The sequence below is a fragment of the Rattus norvegicus genome, chromosome 17 (genome assembly GCF_021556685.1).
Source record: "Rattus norvegicus strain SHRSP/BbbUtx chromosome 17, alternate assembly SHRSP_T2T, whole genome shotgun sequence".
Classification (NCBI taxonomy): Eukaryota; Metazoa; Chordata; class Mammalia; order Rodentia; family Muridae; genus Rattus; species Rattus norvegicus.
Window position 1 is genome coordinate 23,787,696 of NC_141550.1, and position 25,809 is coordinate 23,813,504.

The 25,809-nt window shown below is 45.2% G+C and overlaps 2 protein-coding genes across 7 annotated transcripts in view; both read right to left on the minus strand.

Moving 5' to 3' along the window:
- Gcnt2 (glucosaminyl (N-acetyl) transferase 2) overlaps window positions 1–6,337 on the minus strand; it is a 70,522-nt gene extending 64,185 nt beyond the window's left edge. Inside the window, 1 exon segment of the mRNA NM_001400851.1 lies at window positions 5,243–6,337. Within this exon segment, the coding sequence (NP_001387780.1) occupies window positions 5,243–6,161 (919 nt within the window). The 5' untranslated portion in view covers window positions 6,162–6,337.
- Window positions 6,338–15,076: 8,739 nt separating this feature from the next.
- Window positions 15,077–25,809, minus strand: part of LOC148000076 (N-acetyllactosaminide beta-1,6-N-acetylglucosaminyl-transferase-like) — a 37,606-nt gene continuing 26,873 nt past the window's right edge. For 2 of the 6 annotated variants that reach the window (XM_087591686.1, XM_087591689.1), the window contains 2 exons: window positions 24,269–24,369; window positions 21,724–23,483 (listed from right to left, as the gene is read on the minus strand). In XM_087591686.1, the coding sequence (XP_087447812.1) occupies window positions 24,320–24,369 (50 nt within the window). In that variant the 3' untranslated portion in view covers window positions 21,724–23,483; window positions 24,269–24,319. Of the gene's footprint in view, window positions 16,587–21,723; window positions 23,484–24,268; window positions 24,370–25,809 lie in introns of those variants that run through there. The other 4 variants (XM_087591688.1, XM_087591690.1, XM_087591685.1 and 1 more) reach the window with 3 other exon arrangements.

Here is a 25,809-nt window from a genome sequence, read left to right on the forward strand (position 1 = left end):
CAGGAGTGCTCCCTGGCTTTCTGAAGAAGGCCCGACACTGTGGACCCTTCGTATCTCTTTGGGATCGTCCAGGCATCCGCATCCTATCTTTAGGTTCGCTCCCTCCTTCCTCTCTTCCTTTTCCCTCTACCTACCAATTCCCATCCCCCAGTTCCCATCTCCGCCCCCACCACACCTTCCTTTCCTCTCCTGCCCTTCCCACCCTCCATCCCCTCTCCCTCTCTCCCTCCTTTTCTGCCCCTTCTCTTCATCCCTCTCCACCTGTCTCCCGTTCTTTCTCTCTCTCTGCCCCCATCTTCGTCTTAAGGTCTTTCCTACCAGGCAGGGGTCCTACCACTGAGCTACACCTCCAGCCCCCTTACCTTAAAGTAGCATCTCAATTCTATCCCCCATTTCTTAAGCTTTCTGGTTCTGACCCATGCTGTTCTTTCCTAGTTCTTCAATTCTGTTTTGTTTTGTTCTATTCTGTTCTGTTTTGTTTTGAGACAGGGTTTCTCTGTGTAACCTGAGCTATCTCAGAACTCATTCTATAGACTAGGCTGTCCTCCCTCTATATTCTAAGAAGGTGAGATCACACAGTATGGCTAACTTTGGGCAACCCCTTAAGTTGTTTTTGCTTTATAAGTTTTGCTTCTCTGTACTAAGGATGGGACCCATTTAGCATGTGCCAGACAAATGCCACACCACTGAGCTAAACTCCCACAGACACCATTTCTTCTGCAGTGATTAAAACACTAAGAAATGAGCTATTCTCTTCATAGAATTACATGTCAAGGACCAAGAAAACCAGAGCGGCATGATGTCATGTGACACAGGACTGTCTCTGTAGTAGCCTTTAGCCTCTTCAATGGTTCATACTTTGTTTTCTGACAACACCATATCAGATGCCACTAAACCCCTCAGTCATGTTTCTCTTGGGAATGTTTTTGGGGGAAGTGATACATTTGGGCAGCATCTTTCCAACACAAACACTTTGAAGTCTTCAAGAGACAAACAGGTGGGAACCTTCCAGAAAGAAATATCACCATGCAGACATAAAGCGTTGGCACTGGGGAGCTTTCCCCTTTAAAAGGTGACAGTGAGCTAGCTAATGGGACTAAAAGCTAGGAGTAGAGAATCAGATACACTCCCTGAATTTTAAATTACAAAGATCTCTCCATAGTCAAAAGCTGGAGTTAGCCAAGCACAAGATTACATTTTACTTCGATTGGAGAGTTCTTTTAATGGCTTGTTCTCTAATTCACTTGCAATTTGGGAAAGCTCCACCTAAGAAACAGGATTTCCTTTCTCTCTAAACCAGAATGCTCCCAACTGTCCAAGAAAGGAAGAAGGCAGAACCCCAGGAAGCGTCCTATTATCCAGAAGTGTGTTTCATGCAGAGTAGACAGCCACTGGCATGGGCTGCCCTCGCCTTCCTCCACAGGAAGCTGAGAATCTAAGAAGCTGTCTCCCTCAGCTCCTGCATGGAGCACTATCAGTGAGGCTGACAGAACACTTCCACTCCTATTGCTACAGGTGCTGTGTGAGAGATATGACGACATTCTGGGCACTGTGCCTTCTGCAAAGGGTGGCACATGTAGGAATGAGTGGACTCTTCTGGCCTGGACTTCCCAGTTTTGTAGCTAGAGACAAATGAATTTCCTTCCAAACTTCCCTCAAGGTGAGAAGGCAGAAGCTAGCATACACCACAGGCCCCTCAGCCAAAGAGTTCATTATTTTACTTTAACCATGGGGTCTAGTAGCCTCAATTTTCCAGGCTCAAGGAAACCTCCTGCTCCAGCATCCCTACATTGGAATGGCAGGTAGATGTCACTCTCCTAGTGATACTGTCCTTAGACACACCAGAAGAGAGTGTCAGATCCCATTAGATTGTTGTGAGCCACTATGTGGTTGCTGGGAATTGAACTCAGGACCTCTGGAAGAGCAATCAGTGCTCTTAACCACTGAGCCATCTGTCTACACCCTCCCCCCCACACACACACATACACACACCCATACTGGTCATTCTTTATCTCTCATCTTGTCTGTTGACTGGTAGGAAAGGGGAAGGGGACAGAGGGGAAAAGGAGGTTCTTCTGTCTTTGATTTTTTTTTTTTTTTGGTACTGATTTGACACAGACCCAAGTGATCACCCCCGGCTGAAGTAATCCGATATATTGAACCTGAACCAAAACCCAATCTCCTATCTGCCTCCTCCCCTCCTTTACCTGTTTCTGAGGCAGGACCCTGAAGGCTAAACTGGCTGTCCTTGAATACAAATCCTTGGTCCTCTCTCGAATGCTGAGATTACAGACATGTAACTCCATCCCTGCCCATCTCTTTCTTCAAAGAAAAAAAAAATAGCCACAAGCCATACTTTGACAAAGTTACTTAGGGACCTTATCACACTCAGTATCATACCCAAGGTGCACATGGCTAGGCTCCAACCCCCATGAATCTGAAGAGAATACTGGAAAGAGAAAGGAAATCAATATTTTAACATGAAAATCGGCCTCTAAGTGCTCAATGCTCCCCAAATTGCTCTCTGATAATAAAAAAGAGTGGCTCAAAGGTGAAAGGATGAGAGGGCGGGCTGTGCTGTAGTTGGGTGGCTCTGCCAGTCCCACTGGCATTCACAGACCAAACTCCCTGGTATTTTCCAGAACATGAGTATGTTTATGGCCCAGCAAGCCCAGCTCTGGTGCCCCAGAGCACTTAGCAGCATTCCTAACTTGGCACTCCCCCAACCAGAGAACAATGATTGCTTTTCTGTCTGCGGAACAGTGCTGTCTAGTTCATTAGCAATCCACTTTGTCTTTTTCACTGGGCCCAAAGCATGCGGTTTGCCTCCCAAAGAAATGGCCTGACATTTTCTATATGTTTGAGGAGCAAGACTCAGGGCCAGCGAGATGGCTCAGCAGATTGGCACCTGCTGGCAAGACTGACAAAAGTTTGCTTCCCAGAACCCACGTGGTACAAGCCAACTCCCAAAATCTGTCCTGGTCACCAAACTTGGGGTCACAGTATATACCCGAAGAAGTTAAAGAGAGCTAGTGACACCCTGTGGTCCCTCTTCCCAATGCGATCACAGTGGAGAAATCCGTTTTGTGCGTTTCACTTGTCAATGTGGCTGTGTTCATTGGCTTGTTGCGGACAAGGGCCCAAACTTGGTTTCTTGGGGTATAGAGCGTGACAGTGTGACATCCACGTCTCTACCGTGGCACACTCCGCACTCCCTTACACAAAATATATAAAAGTGTAATAAAAATAACCTATGTAGTCAGTTATTAAAGGTAAAACATTTTGGGACTGGAGAGATGGCTCGGTGGTTAAGAGCACTGGCTGCTCTTCCAGGGGTCCTGAGTTCAATCCCCAGAATCCACATGGTGGCTCACAACCATCTGTAATGAGATCCGATGCCCTCTTCTGGTGTGTCTGAAGACAGTGACAGTGTACTCATAACAATAAATCTTTAAAATAAATAAATAAATAATCTTTTAAAAAGATTAAGAGTTAAAACACTTTGATGAAAAAGAAGGGGATTTGTCTTGGAATCACATTATTTGTATGAAGTAAAATATAACTTTTTATAAAATTTATTTTTTAAATTTTGTGTGTGTCTGTGCGTGTGTATATGTCTGTGTGTGTATATGTCTCTGTGTGTGTGTGTCTTTTGTACAAATACTTGGGTGGGGTTGTAGGTAACTGTGGAGGCCACAGTCAGAGTCTGGAACTGGAGTTACAGATGGTTGTAAGAGACCCTTCCGGGAATTGAATTCTGGTCCTCTGGAAGAGCAGTATGTGGTCTTAACTGCTGAGTCAGCTCTCCAACCCTGAGATGTGTGTGTGTGTGTGTGTGTGTGTGTGTGTGTGTGTATGTGTTACATATTCATGTGTATTATAGATGTGTGTTACATGTGTGTTCCTGTGTGTTATATATGTGTCTGTGTGCTACATATGTAACACCTATGTTTCTGTTATATACATGTGTATGTTATAGGGTTGTGTGTGTCTGTGTTACATGTGTATTATATATGTATATGTGTTACATGTGTGTTATAAATGTGTGAGGGGAGGGAGGGGGGAGGGTGATGTTTGTCCGGAAACCGGGAAAGGGAATAACACTTGAAATGTATATAAGAAATACTCAAGTTAATAAAAAAAAAAATTTAAAAAAAATGTGTGAGGGGTGTGTGTGTGTGTGTGTGTGTGTGTGTGTGTGTATCACACAATGTAATGATACTTGCATGAGTTCAAATACTTCCCAACATTCTGGGTTTTCCACAGCTGTGACCCCCACACATAGTAAAACCCCATATTTTGCCCTTCATTCACTCAACACTTGCTTTTGCATGCCCTTTGATCTAACACAAACCTACTGAACAGTTACGATACGATATAGCAGTCATGGAGACAGACCACGACCTCAACTTTATGGAGCACCCACAGAAAAGACCAGCAGCAAACCCTTGCAGATCAGTATGCACGCTACCTCACTCTGCATTGTGGGTCTTTGCAGGGAAAACTGGGCAGTGGTCTGGCCCATGGCTGTGGGGGGGAAGGGGCACTAGAGGAAAAGATTTAGTCAGAGTAGCCCTCCTCTGAGAAGCTGAGGTCTGGCAGGTGAGAACAAAAGTGTGTGGTTCTAGGAGTAAGCAAGAGGGCAGCCCCGACAAAGTAAGCTTAGAGGAAATCTGACAAATTAGTGGAGAAGAAAAACTTCCAGAATGAGCTAAATGCAGATCTAAGAGATGACTGAGAGGCAGAAGCTGGGGTGGTGCATGGGAAGGCCCTGCTTGGTCTTACAAAGAGTATCAGGTGTGTCCAGAAAAGTACAGGAGGAGGATCCTACACTGAACTTCGCATCTCTAGTCTCTGTTTTTTAAAGAGGCAGATTCTTCAAGAGTCCTTTGAACACAGCCACCTGTCAGCATCCCTGGGGGTTTGGTGCCAGGCTCCCTTTACATCAAATGCAGTGTTTTCAAATAATCTATGCACACCCTTCTGTATATTGACATGTTCTCCGCATGACTTGTAACACCTAACGCAGCGTAAATTCCATGTGATAATTGGTAAACTGCATTGCTTTAAAAAAAAACACACAAGAAAGCTTACACACACTCAATACAGGCACATTGGCTTGTTTGTTTGTTTGTTTCATGAATATTTTCCATTCAAGTGGGGTTGAACCCTGAAATGTGTCATCTGTGGATAAAGAGGTCTGTGGGCCTCTCCTTTGCATGAAACATGGACTCTCACATACCTGGAATCCTATTGAGCGTCACCCAGAAATGCTCATCGGGGCTGAAAGTATCTTTAGACCAATGGAGCAAATCAACGGCCCGTGGGTCATGGAGAACAAAGTTAGCAAACTCTCTGGACAGGGCGACATAGGCGGAGCCAAAATAAATGGTGAGGTTGTGGGGAGGTGGAGGCTTCAGAGCGGCGGTTCTGATCACGTAGGAAAACTCTTTGCTTAGGTGTTCCCGGTGGACGTACCTAGTCCGTCCAATCGCGTGAGCGGGAGGCAGCACCCCTGGAGTGAGATTCTTCCCCTTAAGTCCCTTCAGGTACTGAACTATCTCTTTGTTGGTTTTCAGGGGGAAGTCTTGTCCACAGGTGTTGATGGCGTACTTCCAGGGGACCTCGGAGGTGGACAGATCTCTGATGCAGTTCAGGTCAGCCTGGAGGCGGGAGATCCCACCGTAGACCACTGGCTCCGTTTTAGAAGCCAGAAAGGCATTGGGGAAGCAGTTCACTAACTGTTCCACGGCACCTTTGAATTCAGCTGTCGCCTTTTCGTCCACGTGAACACAGTAGACGTTCTGAGGCATGAAGATAGCCCTGAACAGCCTTGCAAAGGTGTCGAAATTGTGATGGATGACCATGACATACGCCAACGGAAATTCGACCTCTTCCTGAGATAAAGGGGCTGTGATATAGTGGCTTTGGGTCACATATTCGGTGCAAGAAGGCTTCTCGTGAATCATTAGTTTGTTCCTCCACAGGAACGAGTTCTTCCCGTTGGTGAAGGATGTGCACACCTGAGCCAGCATCGCGGAGTCTGAGATGTTCAGCTTCTGGTAGCTTTGATCTCCCCCAAAACTTAACACGTACAGCACAATAAAAACGATGACAGTAGTCACAGACACTATGAAGAAGTGACGCATGGACGGAGGCATGCCTCAAAGAGGGTCTCGATGTCCGAGTCTGTCAAGCTTGGCAAATCCCTCCCCAGACTTAGGTTTTCCTGGGAGCTCTCGCTGTGGTACATACTCCAGTCACTGTGAATTCCGGTCGTTTCATCTCCCGGAGCCCAGCAGCTGGCTCTCTCCTCGAGCTGATATTAGAATCTGATCCCGCCTCCCTCAAACCTCCTTTGTCTAAATCCTAGCAGCAGGTTGCCGAAGCCCAGCCTTTTCCTCCTCCTCCGACCTCCCTGTTTGCATCTGCGGGGTTTCACTCCCCCCCCCCCCCCCCGCGCTATCTCTTTTTCAGTTGAGTTTCTCACCTCAACTTTCGTTCTTTGCCTTCAGAGGTTTCTCCTAGCTCCTTCTCCTCTTGTTACAATGAGCACAGCAAAACCCAAAGTGGTTGGGATGAGCCGGGCTCGGCGTACGAAGGGCTTCCTGCCTTCCTCCACTGCCTCTCCCGCCTGCTCTGTTGCCTACTCTCCGCCGTGTGCCAGGTTAACAACCCAGGGGATCTAAAGCAGCCTCGGCTCTGTTAGTTGCTGTTTCGGGAGACTCTACTCGAATGACACAATCTGAAGTAAAAGCACACCTCTTCCATCCCAGCTCCGTTGTAAATGTTTTCTGGCCCCACCCCACCAGTTTCCAAAACAAGAGCTCCCAGGAGGAGGAGTTCCGCTCCTAAGGGATCTGACAGGGCAGAGGTGGGGGTTAGGGGGGAGTGACTTTGACGTGAACCCCCCCCCCCCTCCACGTACTCAGGTCGCTGCCACCGTGTTACAGAATGTGCAGGTAGTGAACCGTACGGTCTAATTTGGAAGAGACCGGAAGGCTTCACCGAAAAGAGCTTGAATCCCGGCCGCAAAGGACGTTAAAAATCTACATCCAAACAAGGCACATTAAGGATTTAAGCACCCAGAGACCACTCAAAATCTCTCTTATCTCCGTAACTTTATAGTCCAAACAAAACAGGATCTCATGCAGTCAGACTGGCCTAGAACTCACTAAGTAGCAGAAGCTAGAGTTGAGCCCCGCCCCTCTCCCGCCCCCATCCTCTTGCCTGTGCGTCCCAAGAGCAGGCGCACACTCACACCCATCTTCCCACCACCAACATTCTATGCAGTTTTAAGCGTCCTCTTGACCGCTGGGTTGCCCTTCGCTTTTCCTTCAATATTTGTCTGCACTGCACAAGTGAGAGTCTGTACCCCGTGGGTTGACTTCCAGTGGGAAATGAGCTTTCATTCCAGCCTGGGAAGAAAGAGCGTCCTCAGGTGCTCAGTCTCCCTTCTGCAAAGTCTAGACTAGCACAGCAGGCAGACCCCTTCCCATGAGTAGGAAGTTGAGATTCCAAGCACCCAGCCCAATGGCATGCCTTGTCCTGAGCTGGACTCTTCTTCAGCTTTTATTTACATGTTTTATTTTTCCTGCTCATACCTTATTTTTCTTACCTCTTTCTAAACTCTCCCTGCACCTGCCTCAAACAAACGTTCTGCCCCAGGGTCTATAGGTCAGTCGTAGAAGAAAATGCAACCATTTTGTAAAGCAGGTCGCTCTCCTTCCAGAATCTTCTTTGGTGTAGGGCAAAGGACAGTTCAATCTCTGGCTTCATCCTTTCTCCAAAAATAACACTGTTAAATGTTAGGTTATTACATCTGCTGTGTCTAAACAACGGAGGGTAATTTTGGCATCAGTAATTTCATTTTGGCAATGTCTTCAGCTTCCAATGAATACTGAAATAGTTGGAGCCTGACAAAGCACTCAGTATACAGATACATAACTTAATTAGGGTAACTGAATCTGTTTACGTGACCCTTTCCAACTGGCCAATAACATGAAGGTTCAGATTTGCACAGGCTGGGGGCTGGGGCAGTGGCCGGGGTGGTGCAGATAAACATTAATGACATTACTTTATTTTGATGTACAGACACTGACTGAAATAAGAATTCCCATAATGCTTCTGAATTCAATCCAGGTCTGCCAATGAATGGTGCTGTTTACATATTCACAAATGTAGCTATTGTTCCTCTTTTACCTGCCCTTCAACCAGTTTCCCCAACTCCCAGGTCCTAGGTCACAGGTCTGCACGGAGCCATATTGGATTTGGGCCTAGCCGCTTTTTGACTGCATGGTTCAAAGTGACTCTGGGCTGTTTGGCCACAGAGACTCACCCCGAAGATGACTGCCATAAATCTTAAGATTGTTGGATAAAGCCTCTCCCATGAATTTACGGCACAGGAGTATAACATTCAAGGGATGCCTCAGCTCGAGCAGATACCAGTTATCTCCTCAGTCAACACCCAGTGTCTCCACCACCTGACCTCATCGCCTGACTTCTTTGCCTCCAGCTATCACTGCCTATACCCTCATCTCCCCCTCCTTCATATTTCACAAAGGTCACTCCCCCTACCTGAAAGCCTTAAAAGCTGCAATGTTCATCCCAATAAACGAGACCTTGACAACAGAACTTTTGCTTGGTCTCCTTCTTCTCTTCACCCCCATTTTGGCCCACAGGTAGAAAGCCTCTTCGGGACCCTGAATAACTGGGTCCCCGCTGGCGGGGACAAGTGGCGCCCGAACACAGGGACCCCGAAGCAAGGCCGACTACAGGACGATGGAGATAAGAGAGCTGCAGCGGGAATCAAGGACTCTTCAGGCCGCATCACTCGTGCGTCGCTGGAGAAGGAGGTAAGGACCGGTCGAATAATTGTCGTCTAATTGCCATGGGGAAGGTATGGATTTAGGAGGCTTGTTTCATAGGAGAGATCAAGCGCTCACTCAGGGAGAGAGGATTAAGAGTTAAGAAAAAGGATTTAATCAAGTTTTTTTGTTTTATTGATGAAAGGTGTCCCTGGTTAATTTTAAGCAGTGTGGGGCTAGCTTAAGTAAAACTTGTAATAAAAAAGGGACAAGGTAATGGTAAAGTGTTTTTGCATATGCGTTCTTTTAGAGTTATATTTTAGTCTTTGGATCCTGACTAGAGATAGTTTACACCCTAGACATGAAAGAGAATGGGTTTGGGAAAAACAGTCCTCCCGGACTCTCCACGGATGCTTTGGAGAAAGAGAAAAACTTTTCAGGGCTCTCCTGGGAACAGAAGAAAGGCAGGAGACGTCCTGCTTCTCTGCTGGCTCCTATTGGAGAAATGCTTATTTCTAGATCTGGGTTCCATAGGTAGGATATGTGGGTCCCTATCGTGGGACACCATTTAGTTTTTTCCCTCTATGTCTATTGTGTGTCCTTGGTGCACCAAGCTATCCATGTCTGTCAGTTTATGTCTGTGGTCTTTGTTTCTCGTTGTTTAAATGTTTTATGTTTCGTGTTCAAAAGAAAAAAATGATAAAAACTTTATCTGCCAGTCGTTCACACCTTGACTTGGTTTTAACTCGTTTCAAGAAGGGAACAATGCATAAAAAGCAGTTTCAATTGGCTTTTGGAGCCTACATCTGTAGCTAGAAGCCTAAGTCTGCTGGACAAGCTCCCCAGGGGCTGGCTAAATGTTTATACTAGCTGATCCTAAAGACACCAGGAGCTTCACAGCTTAAAAGGTGTAACATTGGTAACAGAAAGTTGGCTTAAAACTGTAATTTGGATATGAGCCAACCTAGGGAAACAGGTCCAAATTGTGGTAATATTTTTATGGAATTCTTATTCTAAAAACCAGGCTTCTAAAAGATTTTAGGGCAGTGTCTCTTTGTTGAGGTATTGGAGACCGCACCATCGTGCGTTCACATGTAGGAATTGGCAATCATAGCCAAAGGTGTGGTTTGCCCTAAAGTTACTGTATTTTGATGCTAATTCCACTGTCCCAAGAACAGCTGCCTAGTCACATACTCAGAATTCAGGTGACTTTCCAAAGTTGTGGCTGTGCTCTGGTGTTACAAAGAGATCTTAAAGATTGTGATTAAAGATTGTCAGTGTTACATTGACTAACTCAAACTTATTTATAATTAAGAAAAAAATCAAACAGGTAGAGATTGTTACAGGATTTAAAAAGGATTGATGAGGTTTTAGAACTTGTGAGAGCATTACAGCTTGTTTGCTTATCCAACTGCCATTTCAAGATAGATTTAGAGGATTATTTTTATACAATTTGTTTACATCCTGGCGATTGTGAGTTTTCATTTCGTGAGCTTGCTTATAATTTTAGAGAGCCCATAAAGTGATATCATTAAAATTTTTACTAAAGAATGGCTAATAGCCTTATATTATGTAATTTTGTCGCTTCTTCAATGTAAGAAGTTAGAACTTTAAATCTTTAAGTGTATATAGAAATTTTTACTACAAACTTTTGCTCTCTAAATGAGCTTTAATATTTGGGGAGTAGCTGTTAGACTACTCCAGAAAAGAGTATTTAAAACTAATTTTAAGCTACTAAGGATATGCTAGTTGGCTAAGTACCTCACCTTACCAGAGGACTTAGGTCTTTGTTTGTTATCCTCATTGGAGATAAAGCTTCAGTTGTGTTAATACAGAATTGTAGGCTAGAGTCATGGAAGTATTTTAAAAAGCCAAACAACAGTTAATTGGTTATTACAAAATACTGATATTTGGCCTATTACATATACAAAATTTCAGGCAAAATTGATAATTTTACTCCTTGCATGCTTTTGTATTTACTGTAAATTTGTGCATACAACCCATAGAAAATGCGCTTACTGTATTTATAGGTGGTTCATCTAATGAAAAGGCTACATGTATGATTGGATCACTTGTTTATTCTCTTGAGTTTCTGCTGCTTCAGCACAGATTATTAAATTCCTGGCTTTAGCCACTGTTTTTATAATGTTAAAAAAAAACAAGCTTTCAATTCATATACTGATAGCCAATGTGCTGCTTGTGGTTTACAATTGATTTCAATTACTTAATGCTTTATTAAAGGCAAGTTTTCTACATGAAATCAGTGAGTGATTTCAGTGTGAATTGTCTGACAACTCACTGTCCTTTCAGTGCTCTGGCTCAGACAACTAAACAAAACCATAGACCCAGCTCTTTGAAAATGGTAATGGAGTTGATAACACACCCTCTTGAAAAGAGGAAGACTCCATTTGCTTACTTTCAACTCCCAGCCTCACCCTACCGGCTCAGGGATTTCTAGTGCGACTAAATCTGGACAATATTTATAGGATTTGGCATCTCTAATTAATGCTTATGTTTAGGTAAATAAAGCTGGTGAGGGGCTGGAGAGATGGCTTAGTGGTTAAGAGCACTAAGTACTGTTCCTTTATAGGCCATTTAAGAACTCAAATTAGATTGCCTAGACCCCTTAACAAGGAAGGACAATGATACCAGACAGATTATAGGCCTTACATAGGAACAATTAGTCAAAAAATCTCATTCTTTATATATCCAAAACAGTAATGCTGGAGACAATAATTTGGTATAAAAGTAAATTTATAAATACAAGTGCTCAGTGTCCTCAATTTAATCCTTAAGGACTTATCTTAATAAATAATATTTTAACAATATTTTAATAAATAAAAAAGGGGAGTTATCCCTGTATGCTAAAATATGCTCCTTTTATTTCAATTTTAAAATTTGGATGCCAAGGAACACTCTGAGTTTATGGCACCCTACAACTAGGCATACTTCTGCCAAGGTGAAATAGAAAGATCCACATATTGGCATGATCCTGTTCAGATATTTTATATGGGGAAGAGGGAATCTTTGTGTTTTTTCTACAGGATGCTACAGGAGTGTGCCAGCTGCCCGAGTTGCTGGTGAGACTTGCTGATCCTGGGAGCATGAAGATTCAGCTCTCCTGGTTCGGGTCCCTGGAGTCATTCCTGTGTCCTTGGAGGAATATGGAGGATTCCCACTCATCTTTTGTCATCACAGAAATTCTGGCGTTGCTGCAGTCATTGTGTCCCGTCCCACCACAGCCTGCGCTCCGACCCTCTGTGCACTGTTGCTTGGTGGAAGCTGCTGTGGACTGGGGAACTCTGCCCTCTTTTGCAGATCTCAGACATGGTCCCATTGCCTGCTGGTTGTTCCAGAGAAGAATGACCGATCCTGAACTGTCCTGGGAAAGACCTTGGCATTTTCGCTGCTATTGTAGCAGCCATTACTGCTGCAGCCATTGTGTCTGGAGCTACCCTCCCCCAATCTATTGTTAGGCAAGCACAGTGGGTGAACTTTCTGGAGTAGTTGCTAACAATTGGGAATTCTAAATTTTATTACAGGAGAGGCTTGACTAGGTCCTTGGTGGTATGGCCATAGCAGCTGAGGAGAACCAGATGAGGTGCCCACTACTTATCGGGAGAGGCTCAATTTCCACAATCTCTTATATTAATGCCATCTGGCTCCTGCTCCTTCGCCCCTGGGCTCAAGTAAGAGGAATGAGAAGATGATCCAATGTAGCTTTCCTCAGTGACGGGCAACTTCCTCTGACCCTTGACCAATCTAGACATGGAGCCTTGAGGGCGACAAGGTGGTCCTATGACAGAGAGGCTGGGGTTTGAGAGGTCGATCCTAAGACAGAGGTGGCTACACCCCGTTTAAACGTGCGGGCCGGTCAAATGCTCCTCTGCCCAGTTTCTCCCCCAATAACACACACGTATAGCCCAGAACGGTGTGTTACAGCATAAGTTCATTCCTAGCCATTGGGGTGCAGTCCTAACTGCAAGAGTGGCTCACCATGGCCGAGCTGGGCACTCTGTGAGGCATGTCTGATCTCTCTCAGACCACTACTTCCACCTAATGGTTTTTTTTTTTTTAAAGAAAAATGGGGGAGATGCACGGAGCCATATTGGATTTGGGCCTAGCCGCTTTTTGACTGCATGGTTCAAAGTGACTCTGGGCTGTTTGGCCACAGAGACTCACCCCGAAGATGACTGCCATAAATCTTAAGATTGTTGGATAAAGCCTCTCCCATGAATTTACGGCACAGGAGTATAACATTCAAGGGATGCCTCAGCTCGAGCAGATACCAGTTATCTCCTCAGTCAACACCCAGTGTCTCCACCACCTGACCTCATCGCCTGACTTCTTTGCCTCCAGCTATCACTGCCTATACCCTCATCTCCCCCTCCTTCATATTTCACAAAGGTCACTCCCCCTACCTGAAAGCCTTAAAAGCTGCAATGTTCATCCCAATAAACGAGACCTTGACAACAGAACTTTTGCTTGGTCTCCTTCTTCTCTTCACCCCCATTTTGGCCCACAGGTAGAAAGCCTCTTCGGGACCCTGAATAACTGGGTCCCCGCTGGCGGGGACACAGGTCCCTACAGGAGAATGTTTTACAAAACTGGTTATCATTTTAGAGGATGTCTGTTCCCTGTTACTTCTGATCAGACTGCAGTCCAGCCAGCTTATCCAGAATGGAGACTGTGAGTTTTTGCGAATGAAACAGGATGCCTCGGCCTTCCCTTCCCTACCTGCCTTTTCCTTCAGTCAAGGACAAAGTTGATACTCGCAGCCCTAGCAACAATGCTCTGAGTCCTCACTTTGGAAGCAATTACTCCTGAACTAGCCAATTAATCAGGCTAGACAAGTCTATCCTTCCCTGGGGCCATCTTAAAGACATTCTCTCTGCTGCACACAGAACCCTTTATGTGGTGAACACTATTCAAGACTTCTTTTTGAGGGCTGGGTATATAGCCCTCAGTGGTAAAGCACTTGTTTAGTACCCATGAGGCCTTGGGTTCAATGTCTAGTACAACAGGGGGAAAAAGATACACACACACACACCACACACACACACACACTGAGAGAGAGTGTGAGAGAGTCATTATGCTATATAGAACACAGCTCCAAAATTTAGAGTACTGTTTATTTTTGTTTATTTGAAACAAAAGAAGACTTAAAGCCTAATACAGTCATGTTATCCCAGCACTTTGGAGACTAAAAGCAGGAAACACATTAAGTTCAAGGCCAGCCTGGACAACTTAATGAGACACTATCTGAAAACAGAAATTAAAATAGAGCTTTAAAAAAGAGAGAGAGGGGGAAATGAAAGCACGATAAAATGCAATTTAAAAGTTTTTAAATTGGGGCTGGAGAGACGGCTCAGGGGCAGAACATCGTGTGGCCTAGCACACATGTTGCATGAGGAGGCCCTGCGTTCAATCCTCAGCACTGACAAAAAGAATGAAAAGGAAGAATGGGGAATGGGAAGGCCTGTCCTTCAGACACTCAGTACTTCTGAGGGGGAAAAAAAGCAAGTTAGAGGCAAATCACCAAAATCAAAACAAAACAAAACAAAACAAAAAAAACCCCAAAAAAACCACAAGGACTGAGAGCTGCTGCCCCACCCAGTCAACTGTAAGGGAGGCGGGAAAGACCTGGGTGTTGCACAAAAGCAAAGCAAACAGTTTGAGCTTAATCCTGTTACTCAGAAGCACACAAAAAGATCACGTGCAGGAACACCTCCAGGCAAGACAGGGCGACCTCTTCCGTGGAAGCTTTCTGGCTTCCTCCCGCAGCTTCCCTCTGCTGAGCTGCAGGCACTGACTAACTCCTCATTATGGTTTCATAATTGGTCTGGGACTTGCTCTTCATCCCCAGTTAATCACTATTCTTTACTCAGGGAAGATTTGGAGAAGGCACAGGTTCATATGGAAACACCAGACAAAAACACTGGATTAGTAAAGTTACATAGTAGCGAAAAAGGTATAGGAGGCTTAGCTCGGTTGGTTGGCTAAAAATGAGTTACATTGAGGGGGGTCAAGTTATCCAGGCACAAAGCGCTGACAGAGGAGGGGAACCCAGATGAATGTTTGGGCTTCTCTTTGGAAGGACACTTTTTACCTAGTTTGCTTTAAAGTTTGCTTTCCTTGTGTGGCCATGTCTTTGAGTAGCCCAGGCCAGCAGAGAACTCTCAATGGTCCTGCTGTAGCTGAAAGATCCCACGCAGAGAGACCCTTACTCAAGTCTTGGGAAATTGCGGACCCCAGACACAGAGAGACCATTTTGGATGTAATAAGCAAAGGCGAGGTTTATTACGGAGACCTATTACAGAGATCTCCGGGCCGACACATATCCCGCGCAGGAGACAGAGGTGTCGACCCCGAGAGGCTGGGAAAAAGAGTATTTAAAGGCAGAGGTTGTGAGCACCAGGGGATGGGGGATGTCAAAGGGGAATGTACCACAAGTTACAAGATTGTTTTATGGCTCCAGGAGATAAGGGGACGCCAGAAGGTTTTATGGCCCCCTGGTTCCTGGAACAGAGCTACTAAATCAGGAGAAGGGTAGGGTCTTTAGGTCCTCATTATTTTTAAAAGTTTGTCAAAATTGATGGAGCATTTGTATTTGAAACACCTCTGGTTAGGCTTGGGCTGTCCGGTTTCTTGGAATGCTCTCTGTAGGACACAATGGCTGAAAAGCACAAGTAGGGGCTTATCAGGGTCTGGAGGACATCTGGTTAAAGTATGACTCTGAGTAAGCTGGGGGGACGTCTTTGGATGGTTTATGGGTCAGTCCTCGATAGCCTGAGCTGGATCCTGTATTCCTTTTCTTTATCTTTATGGCCTGCTATTCCTGGCGGCAGGGCTTAGCCCTGAGTTTGTGGCTTTTGGGGCTAACTCTTTTAATTTTATATTTTTAAACCTAGAATTCGTATAATTTTCTTTTCATTCCCGTCTTCTCCTACTAAATAATTCTAATCTTAGAATTTTGATATCAAGTCTCGTATTTGGTCTCACCAGTTGTCTTAACTGACTGGTACTGTTGTCTCAGGACATCAACCGCACAGCACCCACTCGATTTTTAACAAAAGCAATTAACCTGTTTGTCACGCAGGAGCCAAAAACTAAAACCAAGAAAATTATTAATAATGGCCCACCTGTAGCAGAGAGTAGGGTAGTCATCCAGGGAGATCTACTAAACTAGCTCTCGAACTATCTCTGATGTGTTTTTCTGTCTGTCTTTTGTCTATCAGGTCTAATCTTTTTTTTATTTTGAAGGACTACCTCTGAGAGGGAGGTTAGGTATTTTTGGAGGTCAGCTAAAAAGTCTTTAGCATCAGGATTCTAATCTGGACACTATCTGAACCTATACACCAAGGTCATGACTGTCTTTTAGAACTTCTAAACTTATATAGGTTGTGATCCCTGAGGCACAATCCCAAGAAGTGTTAGGAGTACTAACATATGTAATGTTACATCATTTGTAATAGAAATCAAGCCTATCCCCACACCTATCTCGATGGAACCCAGGACAAACATGACTGAATTTCCCTCTAGGTCCCAGCTCTCAGCCCTAACAGCTAGTAAGTACATGGCTGGTGAGGGCTGAGAATTGACGGCTGTCAGGGTGGTCAGCAGCACCAGGTACGGTCCTTTCCAGCGAGGCTCGAGTGTCTGGGCTCAGTGTAGCTGCTTCCGACCTGGAACTGATGGGATGTCTCAGGGGTCTCCGGGGCATAGGCTGCTGTCAGCTGTGAGCAGATTTCTTTCTGTATCACCTGTAGGTCTTTTAGCCTGGCACACAAATCATTATTACTATGACATGTTGGTTCAGTAACATCATCTAATACAGTCAGGGGAGCTGAGGCCCCATATAAGATCTCAAAGGGGATAAGGCTGAATCTGGAAGGGGTATTTCTTGCTCTGAAGAGAGCAAGAGGGAAGGAGTGTCACCCAGTCTGTGCCAGTCTCCATGGTCAATTTGGTCAGGGTCTCTTTTAGAGTTCTATTTATTTACTCTACCTGTCTTGAGCTTTGAGGTCTGTAAATACAATGTAATTTCCAATCGACCTCTAAATATTTGGCCACACCCTGGCTTACCTTGGCAACGAAAGTAGGACCGTTGTCTGACCAGATTACCTTGGGCATTCCAGACCTGGGGAAGATTTCTTTCAGTATCTTCTTGATGATTGTAGAGGCCGTCTCTCGTTTGGTGAGGAAAGCTTCTGTCTATTTCTGAAAAAGTATCTACAAGCACTAGGAGATTATATTTTTCTGGTTTTATCTCAGTGAAGTTCATTTCGACTTTTCGTTAAACTCTCTAGGTCTCTTTGTCCTGTTTGTTTGTTAAGCATTTATTTATTGACGTATTTTATACTTTTTTATTGTCTCTCTTGGCTAAAATCTTAAAGTCTATTATATATATTTTAACTATTTGGACAAACTTCTTATCTCTTAAATGAGTCTATTTTTTTTTTTTTTTTGGTTCTTTTTTTCGGAGCTGGGGACCGAACCCAGGGCCTTGCGCTTCCTAGGTAAGCGCTCTACCACTGAGCTAAATCCCCAGCCCAAGTCTATTTTTTTATTTGGCAAAGTGAGTCTTTTCTTTGTTCTCTGGGGAGTATAGCTTCCCCTCAAGTGTGCCATTGTCCTTTATCTTTTAAGCAATTTGGGCCTTTTCTAAGTGAGGCCATCCCTTAGTCTAATCCTAGTTCTCAGTGGCTGTCTCTTGCAGGCCTGTAACCAGGATAGGCTCCTGTATAGCCATTTCCCGAGCCACTTTATCTGTTTTGTCACTGCCCCATGTCACTGAATCTCTTCCCTCCTGTTTTCCTGGGCAATGAATAGTACTCACAGTTGTTGGCTTCATCCGGGCATCCAAGAGATGGCAAAGGCATCTGTGGCGCTGATGTGCTGGGGGGGTAGAGGTTCAGCCATTCTAGATGACATTGTGTTGTCCACCATGGCAGCACCCACTTGTCTCTGACCTTCATTCATGAAGAGAACTGTTCCCATCTGTGGACAAGGTCCTCGGCTTTCAGCAGGGGTCAATCAGCCAGTCGCAGAGGTCTTTCCTCCACCCATGTGCTTCTGTCAGTGTTTGACACTCGTGCTGTGGTGGCTCCAGGTCCGGATTGGGCAGCAAGGTGACCAGATTGTCCCCAACCGGTGGAGAATCTAGTCCATGGCAGCTGACCAGTGGTCCCATCTTTGGACACTCTATCAGCCACTCTATCACAGTTTAAGTCCTGGATTGGGTGATAATTGTTAGTGCCCGGCTGGCAGGAACGGTGTGTTTCAGGCAGAAAAGCACTAAGCCATTCAACTCCCAGCATCAGTTACTGGTGTACTGAGACAGGTCTTAAGCTCCACATACACAGTCTATAGATATGTATACACATGGCCTCATCCAGCCATTTCAGCCCACGCAAGCCAATTTGGAGAGCAATTTTCTCATGAGCAAGGGATGGGGGCAGTCAGGGATGACTATGAACTAGTGGGTTACCCGGCCCACGCCAAGGTCCACTGTTCTTCGGGCAGTCCATAAGTATTGTTCGTTGTCAGTAGCTCCTTGCACTCAAGGTCTTTGGATATTGGCCCACAGGGGGGCATAGGAGCACAGAGCATTGGGTCCCTGTATCCACAAAACAACTGGGCGGGCTTCCCTTCTATCTCTGTGTATAGCCAGCACCAAGAGGCTCTCCAGTGTCCCCTCTTGTTCTTTCTGGGGCAGTCCCTGACCCAATATCCTTTTTCTTCGTATTAGGCACACTGATCTTTAGTCAGGAATTCTCTTCTGTTGCCAGGTACTATCTTCCTAGGTTCCCTAACTACTGTGGCCAGTATATGTTCCTCTCTCGTCTTTTATCTCTCTTTATCTCTCTGACTTCTTCTTCTTTTTGTCTCTTTTTTTTTTTTAGCTTTCTGTTCTTTTTACCTCTTTCTCTGTAACTTGTACTAACTCTCAGCAACTTAACTTAACCCTTTAAATTTTTGTAACTTTTTCTTCATATCCTTTCTTTATCTTAGCCAGATTGGTGGGGCATTTTTTAGCCCCTCAGAGACCCACCCTTGGAGCCTGGCGGCAGACCTGGCACTCCCTACCTTTAGGCGTCTGAAAAGAGCAGGCAGAAGTGAGGGCCTTCCATCCATCTCTGGAACACTTTTTCTGGCCTCTAGTAGGATTTTGTCTTTCCTCGGTGGTAAAGAAGACCTGTAACAGTTACTAACAAGCATCTCAAATGGGATGGTGAGAAAACAAGAGAATCTTGAGAATAGAGGTCCACTGAAGAGGGCAAATAGCATTTAGTCACACAGCTAAGCCAGGAGGCTTTCTTGGGACAAAAAGACCTTGTGTCTGTGAAACAGAAAAGTGAGCAGAGGGGCAGCCTATCTGTTACCGGCTGTCTCTCTTGACTTAGATTTTCTCTTAAGGAGTACCTTCTTTTAGTGCCAGCTCAGTGGCTCTGTCTCTCAATAAACCCAGCCTCTGAAGGACACTAGGCTTCTAGTAAGAACTAATAACAAAAGGATGGAGAGACGGTAGAACCTGGGTGTTAGATACTAAGCAGCTGACAAAAGAATTGTAACCAGTTCACCTGGGGCTTCTTGTCTCTTATATCTAATAAAGAGATTGTTAATACTATAGTACCAACCTTTAATAAAAAAAACTATAGCTCTCTCCATGTCTCTGAATATCAGGACTGTAGTAGTAGTCCTTTACCAAACTGTCTCAGTGGGCTAAGGGCCCATGGAAACGAAAACATTAATCCTGACCTCGGCCACAGCCAAAGCCTGAATTCTAAATTTAAACTGGCAAAACAAAACAAAGTTCTTTACAGTTTGTTGTAGATTCTTTGAAACTATTTTAGGGGCTTCTCTGTCCCCCAACCTGGGACATTTCGACCACAGGGGCAGGAACTAGCTGCTGTGGGGATAAGATCAAAGGCATTCTCTATGCTAATGATGACCAGTGAGAAAAGTAATTTAATGCTGGAGACTGGCTCCTCTCTTGGAATAGGGCCAGCAGATAAGGCAGGCTCCTTAAAGAACTTCTCTTAATGAGCACCCTCTTTCTGTGAGCAAGAGTTGAAGGTCTGGTCACTAAAAGCAGAAATTCCTTTCTTGTTCTTGTTTTTCTTAGAGTCCTCTCCCACCTCACTCTCAGCCTTTTTAGATTATTCTTTATGTAGCATTTTTAACACAGCCTGTCCCTTTTTTATAGCCTGTTGACAGCATTTCTGATCTTTTAGGCAGCTACGCACTAAGTGCCATACCGGCTGAAACTCCACCTTTAAGATTCTTTGTTCTCAAGCAAAATTTAAATCCTTTTCTAGCTTATCTCAGCTGTCCACCGTGAGATTCCCAGAGATGGCGAACCAAGGTGTAGTAATTCACTAAGAAATCTCTCTATAGTGTTTCTTTTTACCTTAAGCCTTTTACTTTTAAACAGCTCCTGAAGAGCCAGAAAAATTGGGTGAGACTTGAGAAGTCCCCATGCTCGCTGCAGCAGCTCCGCAGCTAATTTCGCTCCCCCCTACTGTGTGTTGCGAGCACAAGCACAGATAAAACACTATGTTTTAAAAAATTAACGTTGGCTATCAACCAACACACCGCCACTAGAGCGGGGTCCATAAAATTAAGTTTCTTACTCACTATACTTGTTTCATACCGGAGGCCTAATCTGGGGAACTTTTTTATTTACGAGCGGTTTTGTCCTAAAGGTTTTTGTTAATGTCTGTTTACACAACTGTTAACAGCAGCTAGGCTGATCAAGGGGAGTAAAGGGAGGGGCATCTCTCCTTGGGGAGGAGGCTCAAGAGAGAAAGACAAAACTCCCTGGCAGAAAACAATTTTTCTCAAGCAAATTATTTTTAACTCTTAACTTAAGCACCAAGAGGACCAAGTAAAACTCTATGACGAACAAAGCAAACAGTTTCATGATTTCAAACACAGTCGTCAGTCCAAGATTTTAAACACAGTCATCAGTCCAAATTCAAACACAGTCGTCAGTCCAAAATTCAAAAACGAAACAAAAGCCAAAAAGACACTCGACAATACCACAGAAAACAAGCCAGACAAACAATATCAAGACAAAGCATCTTATAACCAACTTTCACAGATGCCTGGTACCTTCAGTACGTGGCCCAAACTGCAGCTTAACCTTAGCTGCTTTTGGGATGAGATGGACCATCTGATTCCACCTCCCAACAGGATTCCAGAGTGTCCTCTTGTCCTAACGACTAAGCACACTTGTCCGTGCCTATATTTAAATAGGCAGCCGAACTCGACCTCTGACGGAGTGGGATTCCTCGTCCACTCCCGCCTAGGTAAAAGGAGCATTCCATCTCCTTTGTTCCAGAAAACCAGAGTCAGGTCCTCCTGACTGTCCATAGCCGGGCTCTCCCGACTGTTCTCCGCCCGTGGAACGTCTTCCAGGGGCTGCAGCCTTGCGGGCCCGGGGCGTCCCCCCTTCCGCAGCCAGGGGGTCCTCACGGACCACAAAGGCAGCTGCACTGAGTGGGGATACACATCCACTCTCCTACAGGGCAGGAATACACATCCACCCTCTTACCACAGGGCAGGAATACACATCCACCCTCTTAGCACAAGGCAGGAACACCCATCTGCCCTCTTAACACAGGGCAGGAATACCCATCTGCCCTCTTAACACTGACCAGTACTAAGACACACATATATACACACACGGCGGAACCAAAACAGAGACAGACACAGACTGACAATTGCGGCGCCGCTCACACAGAAACACTCAGACAAACATCCAACTCACCTCCAAGGGGTCTTCGGAGTCTGGGGTAGTCGCGCAGATCCCGGACGAGCCCCCATAAATATGAAAGATCCCACGCAGAGAGACCCTTACTCAAGTCTTGGGAAATTGCGGACCCCAGACACAGAGAGACCATTTTGGATGTAATAAGCAAAGGCGAGGTTTATTACGGAGACCTATTACAGAGATCTCCGGGCCGACACATATCCCGCGCAGGAGACAGAGGTGTCGACCCCGAGAGGCTGGGAAAAAGAGTATTTAAAGGCAGAGGTTGTGAGCACCAGGGGATGGGGGATGTCAAAGGGGAATGTACCACAAGTTACAAGATTGTTTTATGGCTCCAGGAGATAAGGGGACGCCAGAAGGTTTTATGGCCCCCTGGTTCCTGGAACAGAGCTACTAAATCAGGAGAAGGGTAGGGTCTTTAGGTCCTCATTATTTTTAAAAGTTTGTCAAAATTGATGGAGCATTTGTATTTGAAACACCTCTGGTTAGGCTTGGGCTGTCCGGTTTCTTGGAATGCTCTCTGTAGGACACAATGGCTGAAAAGCACAAGTAGGGGCTTATCAGGGTCTGGAGGACATCTGGTTAAAGTATGACTCTGAGTAAGCTGGGGGGACGTCTTTGGATGGTTTATGGGTCAGTCCTCGATAGCCTGAGCTGGATCCTGTATTCCTTTTCTTTATCTTTATGGCCTGCTATTCCTGGCGGCAGGGCTTAGCCCTGAGTTTGTGGCTTTTGGGGCTAACTCTTTTAATTTTATATTTTTAAACCTAGAATTCGTATAATTTTCTTTTCATAGCCTCCCGAGTGCTGGGTTGATAGGCAAGTCCCACCATGCTGGGTTTTGCAGTGTGCTTTGTAACACCAGCTAGTCAAATGACTCAGGGAATTCTCCTTCATTATAAAGTGTAGTGACTTGCTTTTCACTTGGAATTGAGCTGAGAAAGTAAAGGACCTTGACGTCCTCAGTTACTCCGCCTGACCAGTTAAGTAACGCTATCCCTGGTTGACTGACGGTTTAGAAATGATACTTTTCGATTATGCCTCAAGAGTGATTGATGACGAGGAGAAGAAGGAGGAGGAGGAGGAGAAGGAGGAGGAGGAGGAGGAGGAGGAGGAGGAGGAGGAGGAGGAGGAGGAGGAGGAGGTAAAATTGTAAAGCCAGTCTAAAACAATTCTTCCACTACTTAGATGTCTTCCAATGGGGTCCTCTAGAGAAAACCTTTCTCTTGGGGCCAATCATCTTGCTATCTATTCCTTTTACATAATTAACAACAAAACAAGTCGCTATCTGATCTGCAGAACCCAAAGCATAATTTCAAGTTCTTGTCTCAGTGTGGGTGGGGGCTTACCTGACATGCAGGACTTTAAAGACCCTCATGGTAAGCCTAATGGGTTGCCAGTCCATGGCATCACCCGTGAGCTGCACCTATTGCTGAGGCCAAGGTTGGTCACACAGACTCTTTCTGCCTGCAGGATGGTTTTAAGCAAATACTTGCAAATACACAGTCACGGTGCATCCAGATAAACTCATCTCAAAGTGCGCATGGTGACAGTATTGCATTTAGTGATCAGAAACAAGATCTTGGCTTTGGGGACTTAGAAAATGACAGGGTTTCAGTCTGTAGTCCAGGTTGGTTGACCTGGGGTTCACTTTGAAGCCTGGGCTGATGTTGACTTCTCCTGCTTCAGCCCCGGTAACAGCCTTCAGCTCTAAACCATATCTCAAAATGTAACTTATATTTACTTGTAGAATTTAATTGTTTAACCTTGGGATGGCAACAGACTCCTTAATTGTGTCGCCGAAACAAGTGCTCTTCCAAAGCGGGTGTGTCTGTAGATCCAAGGTAAGAAGTGAGCAGATCGGTGACTTGACAAAATGTAGCTTACCATCTCGCTGCCTGGAATTGGGGTGGAGATGCTAAATACAAGATCAGGATTTCCACCCAGGAGTATGGAAGGTACCAGGGGAGTCCAATGATAGACATTTCAGTCCTAGATAATAATGGAACTGCAGATCCCTGGAGCAAAGTTTGAGAACCCATGGACCGGAGAACAATTTTTTTTTTTACTTCCTCCCTCCCTCAATAGTCCCTTTGGATCTCCTTGACTATCACCGAATAATACGCTATAAGGGAAAATGTTTGTAATTTAAAAAATGCCACGCAATGTAGGAAAAGTTGTGTAACTAAAATGATGGCCATCCTGAGCAGGCTTTATCATGGGAAATGAATGGGTGGACTGGTTGTCCCAGAGTATCATGTAAGACATCGGTTCTAGGGCATTCTTTGATCTCTACCAGGATACCAAAATCTTGGATGCTCAAATCACTTATGAAAAAATGACTTAATATTTGCATATACCCCGAGCATATTCTCACGTATATTTTAAAATCACCTCTAGATGACTTCAAATACCTAGTATAATGCAATTGTCCCGTAAGGAGTTTTCATACTTTATTATGTAGGGAATAATGACAAGAAAAACTCTGTACATGTATATAGTAAAGGTTTTGTAAGACAAGGTCTCTTGGAACCATGGCTGCCCTTGAACTTATTACATAGCTGAGGTTTACCTCGAACCCCTGATCTTCCTGCCCCCACCTTTCAAGAGCTAGGATTAAAAGTGTACACACTGCACCACCCAACTGCCAGATGCAATATTCTTTTGAGAGAATGGTTTCTACCTGAGGATTATTGACTCCATGACTTCAGAGCCATGGTGCGACAGGCCAGTTCTACAAGAAGAACGTGAGGAGCTGAGCATGCAGACATATGGTGGCTGCCACTGAAATGAGAGAAACCCCAGTTAGAAGCCACCCATCACCTGATACGTCTCTGATTACTGTGCTCAGTGATCTGTCTTTCAGAAGACATCGGGGAAGGATAACTTAACAAGCATCGTTGTGTGGGGCATCTAGCCTTTCTGAATTAGGGTGTTGGACTGGGGGATGGGAGGTGTCTAAGAAAAAAGATTTTAAAAAATAAAGACAAAAAGAGGACTGTTGCTGGAGCTCAGTTGATAGAGTGCTTGTGGAGTCTGACGGAAACACTGGTAATGCAGCCCCTGAATTCTAGCAGTCTGACAATGGAGGCAGGAGGGTCTAAAGTTCAAGGTCATTCTCTAGGCTAGCCTGAGAGCCTAAGGTGTGGCTCAGGGGATAGAGTGCTTACCACACAGGGGTGAGGTCTGCAGGTCAGCTCCCCAGCATAGCATGAGGAGGGCCTGGTAGGCGTGGCAGCCTGTCTTTAATTCTAATAATGATTCCAGAGTGTGCCTAGGGGTGAGCTGACTTGCTAGACTGGCTGCATCTCAGAGCTGCAGGTTCAGAGAGAGCCCCCTCAGCAAATAAAGTAGAAAGTGGCGGATAAAAACCTTTAAGGTCGATGACCTCTGGCCTGTCATATACCCCTACACATGTCAACATGCATACACATGCTTGAACACCACAGACATATGAGTAAGGGGGTGGTTCTGATGCTTTGATTGGGAATCTGTGAGTGAATGCTGAAGGTCCTGTTCCCCAATCGGTTCTTGATCAATCAATAAAGATACCAGCAGCTAATGGTTGGGCGGAAGAGGCAGGACTTCCAGTTTCCCACAGCCAAGCTAGGAGAAGAGAGAGGATTCATCACGCTTCAAGGAAAGAGAGAGAGAGAGAGAGAGAGAGAGAGAGAGAGAGAGAGAGAGAGAGAGCGCCACCAGCCTTGTGAGATCTCAGATGGAGTGGCCATTGGCTGCTTCCCCAGCTGGGCCTGGGTTAGCAAGTGAGACATTAGAAATGCAACTAAGCTGAGGGCAGATTTAGGGAGCTGAGCAAGGAATAAAGAGGACACACTGGCCAAGCTGGCCAAGAGAGGATTAAATGAGCCCAGCCACTGAGCTGTAAGTCAGGTTAAAAATGAGCTAATCTGTGTGTGTGTGTGTGTGTGTGTGTGTGTGTGTGTGTGTGTGTGTGTGTGTGTGTGTGTGTTTCATCTGCAGATCCGAGAGAACCAGGGCAGTGGCTAGCTTGGTCCACGCAGAGCTTAAAGCAGGGTAGTAGTAATCAATACAACTCAGAAAAATTGCTGAGTCTGGAGAGATGGCTCAATGGTTAAGAGCATTGACTGCTTTTCCAGAGTTTCTGAGTTCTGGTCCAAGCAACCACATGTTGGCTCACAACCATCTGTAATGAGATTGGATGCCCTCATCTGTTGTGTCTAAAGACAACTACAGTGTACTCAT